The sequence below is a fragment of the Rutidosis leptorrhynchoides genome, chromosome 1 (genome assembly GCF_046630445.1).
Source record: "Rutidosis leptorrhynchoides isolate AG116_Rl617_1_P2 chromosome 1, CSIRO_AGI_Rlap_v1, whole genome shotgun sequence".
Classification (NCBI taxonomy): domain Eukaryota; kingdom Viridiplantae; phylum Streptophyta; class Magnoliopsida; order Asterales; family Asteraceae; genus Rutidosis; species Rutidosis leptorrhynchoides.
The window spans coordinates 624,127,625-624,134,761 of record NC_092333.1 but is presented as its reverse complement, the minus strand read 5'-3'; the positions used below and the strand labels follow the sequence as shown (position 1 = coordinate 624,134,761).

The following is a 7,137-nucleotide window of genomic DNA, read 5'->3' as shown; positions in this document are numbered from 1 at the left end:
TTGTGGTAGAAAGTCACCAAAGTTGACAGGGACAGGAATTGAAGGAAGATTGGTGGGAGAAGGTTTTGAATTAGGGTTTGGAAGTGCAGGAGAAACGAAAGAGGTGGAGTGGTTCATTGAGGGGTAATAAATAGTTAATTGGAGAGGGTAGAAAATAACGAAGGTGGTAGGGTTGGGTAAAAAATAGGAAGAAGGGAGGAGGTTAGGGGTGGTGGAACGACGGATTACGGTGGCAAGGTAGGAAAATCAAAAAACACGGTCGGGGCACATATATTAAATGATCTTTAAATACTTCAATTATATGCATTCATTCAATTTACTCCCTAAATTAAGTCAAGTTTCATTCTTTCCCTTCTTGTGCCACATTGGAACGAAAAATTGCAGTTTTTGCAAATTTTAACTAAAGTAATTCACACTCTATCCATTTGCTTTGATTGTAATTCATGTGACAAAATTAAGATGGAAAAGGGTATGAAATCTAACAAGCAGTTTATAAAAGTTTCTTCGGTGGTCAAAAAATCTGTGAATCTTGCCCATGTAGATTCTACAGTGTAGCCTGTATTGGCCAGACAGATTAAACTATGCACATGTGGACCGATAAAAAAAGCACATGCCTTTGGATGCTATACTCAGATTAACCCCATCAAACGCACGCCTTTTTTTTACCATAATTTACCATGATTTTGGCTATGCAATACAAATATATATAGTTGCATGGAAATGTAAAATTTTATATACAAGTACTACGACGTAACTGCACATGCATATATATATTAGCTAGCTAGTACATATATTACTAGAGAAAATAATATGTACTTGTACTTATAACAAAAGAATACATAAAGTGTTAGATATTATTAATATGAGGACCGCTTTATATATTACTTCTCTAATAAAGTCTTTTTACCTCCGGGTCGAAAAATGACTCTTTAAGAGCACAGGGAGTCGTTCGGTGTTAAATCTCAGTGTTAAATTTAACACTGGATTTAACACTGAGGCCAAAACAGGGGAAATGGTTCAGTGTTAAATCTCAGTGTTAAATCATTATTTAATTATTTTTTAATACTTTTAATAATATTATTTAGTTTAATTATATACTTTTATTTATTATCTAATTATATTTAACTAACAAACAATATAATATAAATAAGAAGAAGTATTATTGTGAATTTAAAAAAAAAAAAAAATCGGAGCAGTTTTTTAAAAATTTAAGTCTTTTTGCCATATTTTTAATAGCCCAAATGAAATGATACTTCACCCAACTCTTATTTATAACCCTAGTCACGTGCAACCTTTTTCTTCTTCACTCATCTTCTCCCACAAAACAAGAAAAAAAAAAAAAAAAAACAAAAAAATCAAAAATCAGGAATGGAAAAAGAAAGAAAAAGAAAAAAAGAAGAAGCAAACACCAGCGTCGCTCAGCTAACGCTGGCCAACGTTAAAGGCATTTAACGCCGGTTTAACGCCGGCGGGGAGTGGGTGGCACCACCGTCCCCACCGTTAAAATTGGTTAACGGCGAAAAATATTCTCGACTCCTGGTGCTCTAACAGATGATGATCGGTCTTTTTCTAGAATGATTAAATGAGTGCTTATATCTTACATCTCAGAGATACCCTACATTATGAGATTGGCCACTGTTGTTCATGTACATATTAAGTACATTATTTATATACTCTCTTAGTCCTAAATTAATGAAGTAGTTATATTTTGACTTTTAAACGTCATTATCTCTTAACATTAACTTTAAAATACCTTTTACGTATTATATAATATTTGATAAATTTATATAAATATCTTTCATTTGATATAACCTTCATTTAATATTATATAACACAAAAAAAAATTATTTAATGTCAAAGTTAAAAAATAAAGACTTTCAAAAGTTAAAACGAGACAATTAGTTTAGACTGAGTGAGTATATGTTGATTGAAAGTCTACAGCATACATTATTAAGAAGTATTATCTTTGGGTGGTGATATATCTAAACTCATTTTTTATAATTCCACTATCATTTTATGTTATCTTTTAGAATTACTCTCAAATAAGTTCCAACATACTAAGATTTGTGTAAGATATCATTTAAGGGTGTATTAGGAATTTTAAGTGCATCTATCAAGTTCATGAGTAACAATATCACCACCCATTATATTTTACTGAGCCTAGTAAACTCATGTATTAACAAATTTCACTGTCCTAGCTAGCTAGTTTCTCTCATCAATTATTTCTGGGTTGGCATAAAGGTTTTCATTTGTATTCCTTTGTGACAATTAACTATTGAAAAATCAGTTCTCAAGTGTATATTTTCCCGAACTTTGGACCTAAATATGTATACGTATATAAGATATTTATGAGTAATATTTTATATGATTACATAGCTCTTTACAAGAGCTTCAAGATGTTATATTATGTGTTCAAAGTTATATGATGGTGAATGAAATATATGTTACAAAGAGAGGTGTTTAATGTCATTTAATGAGTTAGTTGTAGCTTTTCAACTCATTTAAGAATCAAATCCCTGATTTTAAGGACATTAAAATTATTCGGTATTTATGGCATTGAATATGTCATTTAATGAGTTGGTTGCAAGTGGTAGCTTATATCATTTAATGAGTTGGTTGCAAGTGGTAATTTTGGTCTATAAAAGGATACCACCTTCATCCATGGAAAACACCAAGAAAAATACACCAAAATCACAGCAAATACTCTCTATAATCTCTGCATTTTCAGGCAAGTATTCTACTCCGGCTGTACGCAGCTTTAGGCCGCCGTACCCTGGGAAACAGGCTCGTACTTATTTTAAGGTAATTGCGTTTAATGCAAGCTCCGGCTAACCTTTGCAACTGCTTTTGTGCGTTGGTTTCCTTTTGATGTGTTTTACTTTTTCTACTGATTAAAAATCTAGTTTTATAGTTCTTTGTTTTGTCTCAGTTTTGTAGTTTTACCAAACATGTTCCTACAGTCTTAAAACAATTACGATACAAAACAAAGTTCTTTTTTTAGTTTATATCTTGAAGTATACTACATCATTCAGTTTCTGTCTTGTACGAGTATTGATTTTGTACTACTCTGAATGAATCTGATTTTTTTTGTTTACTGTAAATCTATGCTGATCTTTTTCCAGTGTGTAAAGGTTCTCTTATCATACTATCAAACTAATTGATATGTATTGATAATGGCCCACATATGATATTACTAGTATATCTTTGGTATACTTTATGCCACGTAGTAATTCATATATATTGATATTGTGTCATGATCTACTTTTTCTTTTAAAAATGAGCATGTAAAACAGCCTTTTGACACCACCTTGATTAAATAGCTTTATAAGCATATTATTCAAAGGTTGTATACGACTGTTAATGACCATTCGATTTTTTTATTTTTTTATTTTTTTTTTTGGTTCTTGTAGTAGTTTTCTATATTTATATCCTTGTATTGTGATCAATTTCTAGATCAGTTGGTGTAACAATTTTAAATAGCATATATACTCAACTGCATCTATTTTAGAACTATTTTTAATTACTTTTACTGCAGATTGTGTGGGGCACTTCAAACTATATAATTTCTACTACTACTGTTAGTGTAACTAAGTATGGTGGTTAATATTAACTAAAAGTTTCTGTTGTTTTGGGTAACAGCTCTTATTTGAATATGTTTGGTTATAAATATTTCGTATAAGAAATGTTCTTGATTTCTGAATCTGTTGGCTATTAAAACGGTCACTTTCGTTTGCGAATTCAGTACAAGTTTAGTCTAAAACATATTGCATTAGTTGCACTGAAAAAATATAAGATTAACCCATCTGTGTGGTTATTAGCGGCTGAAACTTTCAGTTTAAGAACCTTACTGTCTGAGATTGGTTCGATTATTTGTGGACTGAAACTTTAGTTTAAGTTTAGTTCATTCTGTTTTATGTAAACAGATTGTCTAACTTGGGTTCTTTTTGCATCTGCATTTTCAGATATGGCAAGTATTCCCGTGAATGCAACACCCGTGAACCCAACAACTGTACCATTAGCTAACACAATAGCTAATCATGTCGAGAAGCCAGAGAAAGTTTCAGGGCTGCACTTTAAGAGATGGCAGCAGAAAATGTTCTTTTATCTCACTACGTTGAATTTGTCTCGGTTCCTTAAAGAAGTGGCTCCTCAAGTTGCTGAAGGAGAGGCTGACAACCAAGCTGTTAGCGCCGTGGAAGCATGGAAACATTCTGATTTCTTATGCCGTAATTATGTGTTGAACGGGCTGGTTGATCCTCTCTATAATGTTTATTGTAAGGCGGAAACGGCTAAGGAACTTTGAGAATCTTTGGACCGAAAATATAAAACCGAGGATGCAGGGTCAAAGAAACATGTGGTTGCCCGATTCTTGGATTTTAAGATGATTGATTCAAAAACCGTAATGAGTCAAGTACAAGATCTTGAACTTCTTTTGCATGATATACATTCCGAGGGGATGAAAATGTGTGAGTCGCTTCAAGTGGCATCGATAATTGAGAAGTTATCACCTGGTTGGGTAGACTTTAAGAACTACCTTAAACATAAGAAGAAAGAGATGACCGTGGAAGATCTGATTGTTCGTCTTCGAATTGAAGAAGATAACAAGTTAGCTTTGAAGAACACTTACTCTAATTATTCTTCCAAGGCTAATGTTATTGAGGTGGGACAATCTTCCAAAGGCAAGACTAATGTAAAGAACAAGGGTAAGTTTGAGAACCTTGGTGTTAAAAGTGGAACTTTCAAGAAGAAGTTCAAGTGTTATAATTGTGGCCAGCCGGGTCACAAAGCTACTAAGTGCAAACAGCCGAAACAAGAGGCCCCGCGTCAAGCAAACATGATGGATGAAGACATGGACCTCGTGGCTATGGTTTTCGATATTACTTCCATGATTTCGGAAGTTAATCTTGTTGGATCTGATGTTAAAGGATGGTGGGTTGACACTGGAGCTACTCGCCATGTATCTTCCGATAGGAAACTCTTTAATACACTTGTAGAGGTGAGGTGAATAATGGAGATAAATTGTTCATGGGTAATTCTGCTACCGCCGAGATCAAGGGTGAAGGAGATGTCGTTTTAAAGATGACATCGGGAAAAGAGCTTAAGCTAAAAAATGTCTTGTTTGTTCCCGAGATTCGTAAGAATCTTGTTTCGGGTTGGTTGCTTAACAAGTTTGGTTTTAGGCTTGTGTTTGAGTCTGATAAAGTTGTTATAAGTAAGAATGGAATGTTTGTTGGTAAGGGCTATGCCCAGGATGGAATGTTTAAGCTTAATGTAATGGTGACTAAAAATGAAATGAATAAAGCATCTACTAGTTCCGCTTATATGCTTGAGTCATCTAATGTTTGGCATGACCAACTTGGTCATGTAAATTTTAATTCTATCCGTCGCTTAATTAAATTAAATTGCATACCAATCGGTTGAAAGAAAAACTGAACCCCTTGATATAGTACATACCGATGTGTGTGATTTAAAATCGGTTCCAACACAAGGTGGAAACAAATATTTTATTACATTCATTGATGATTTCACCAAGTATTGCTATGTGTATTTATTTAAGAGTAAAGATGAAGCAATAGAAAAATTTATCTTGTACAAATGTGAAGTTGAGAACCAACTTAACAAGAAAATTAAGGTTGTTAGAAGCGATAAGGGAGGTGAATATGTATCTTCATTTGCTAACTTTTGTTCACAAAATGGAATTAGGCATGAGTTCACTGCACCTTATTCGCCACAGTCAAATGGAATTGCGGAAAGGAAGAACCGCACATTAAAGTAAATGGTGAATGCCATGTTGATTAGTTCAGGGTTGAACCAACGCATGTGGGGGGAAGCCATCTTGTCGGCTAACTATCTTTTGAATAGGATACCCCGTAAGAAGAAGGATGAAACCCCATATGAATTGTGGATGGGATGCAAACCATCATACAAATACTTGAAAGTGTGGGGGAGTTTGGCCAAGGTGGTTGTTCCACCACCTAAAGCACTAAAACTCGGACCTAAGACTGTGGATTGCATATTTATTGGATATGCTCACCACAGTAGTGCCTATCGATTTCTTGTGCACGAGTCTAAGATTCCTGATATACACAAGAATACCATTATGGAGTCAAGGAATGCTTCATTCTTTGAAAATATGTTTCCTTATCTAAGATCGTGTGACCAACCTAATGAGGTTATTCATGATGATAGACTAGATAGTCTAGAAAGACATGAACGCGTTGAAGAAGAAGAGGATGAGCCTAGAAGAAGTAAACGAGCCAGGATTGAGAAATCTTTTGGTCCTGATTTTGTCTCTTATATGGTAGAGAGTGATCCTAAGATCTACCAAGAGGCAATTACCTCTTCGAAAGGGCCGCAATGGAAAGAAGCCATTAAAGGTGAAATAGATTCTATTTTACAAAATCACACATGGGAGCTAGTGGATCTTCCTTCGGGATGTAAACCATTAGGCTATCGTTGGATTTTCAAGAAGAAAATGAAAGTCGATGGCACCATTGATAAGTATAAAGCTAGATTGGTGATCAAGGGTTATAGTGTAGAGACCCGTCCTAATCCATCTGGACGAAGTCCATATCGATTACAATGATTCATAAATAGTTGATTACATCGCGAGGTACTTGACCTCTATATGATACATTTTACAAACATTGCATTCGTTTTTAAAAGACAAACTTTCATTACATCGAATGTTGACAGGCATACATACCATTTCATAATATATCTAGCTATAATTGACTTAGTAATAATCTCGATGAACTCGACGACTCGAATGCAACGTTTTTTGAAATATGTCATGATTGACTCCAAGTAATATCCCTAAAATGAGCAAATGCACAATGGAAGATTTCTTTCGTACCTGAGAATAAACATGCTTTCAAGTGTCAACCAAAAGGTTGGTGAGTTCATTAGTTTAACATAAATAAACATTTCCATCATTTTAATAGACCACAAGATTTTCATTTCTCATAAATATACGTCCCATGCATAGAGACAAAATTAATCATTCATATGGATTGAACACCTGGTAACCGACATTCACAACATGCATATAAGAATATCCCCATCATTCCGGGATCCTCCTTCGGACATGATATAAATTTCGAAGTACTAAAGCATCCGGTACTTTGGATGGGGCTT

The 7,137-nt window shown here is 34.2% G+C and overlaps 1 protein-coding gene across 1 annotated transcript; it reads left to right on the top strand.

Annotated features, from left to right (window-relative positions):
- The first annotated feature begins 3,519 nt into the window (after window positions 1-3,519).
- Window positions 3,520-5,283, top strand: LOC139885586 (uncharacterized). Its single transcript, XM_071869339.1, has 2 exons — window positions 3,520-3,632; window positions 3,963-5,283. Exon 2 carries the CDS (start codon window positions 4,382-4,384, stop codon window positions 5,003-5,005), a length of 624 nt encoding a protein of 207 aa, XP_071725440.1. The 5' UTR covers window positions 3,520-3,632; window positions 3,963-4,381; the 3' UTR covers window positions 5,006-5,283.
- The last annotated feature ends 1,854 nt before the right edge of the window (window positions 5,284-7,137 follow it).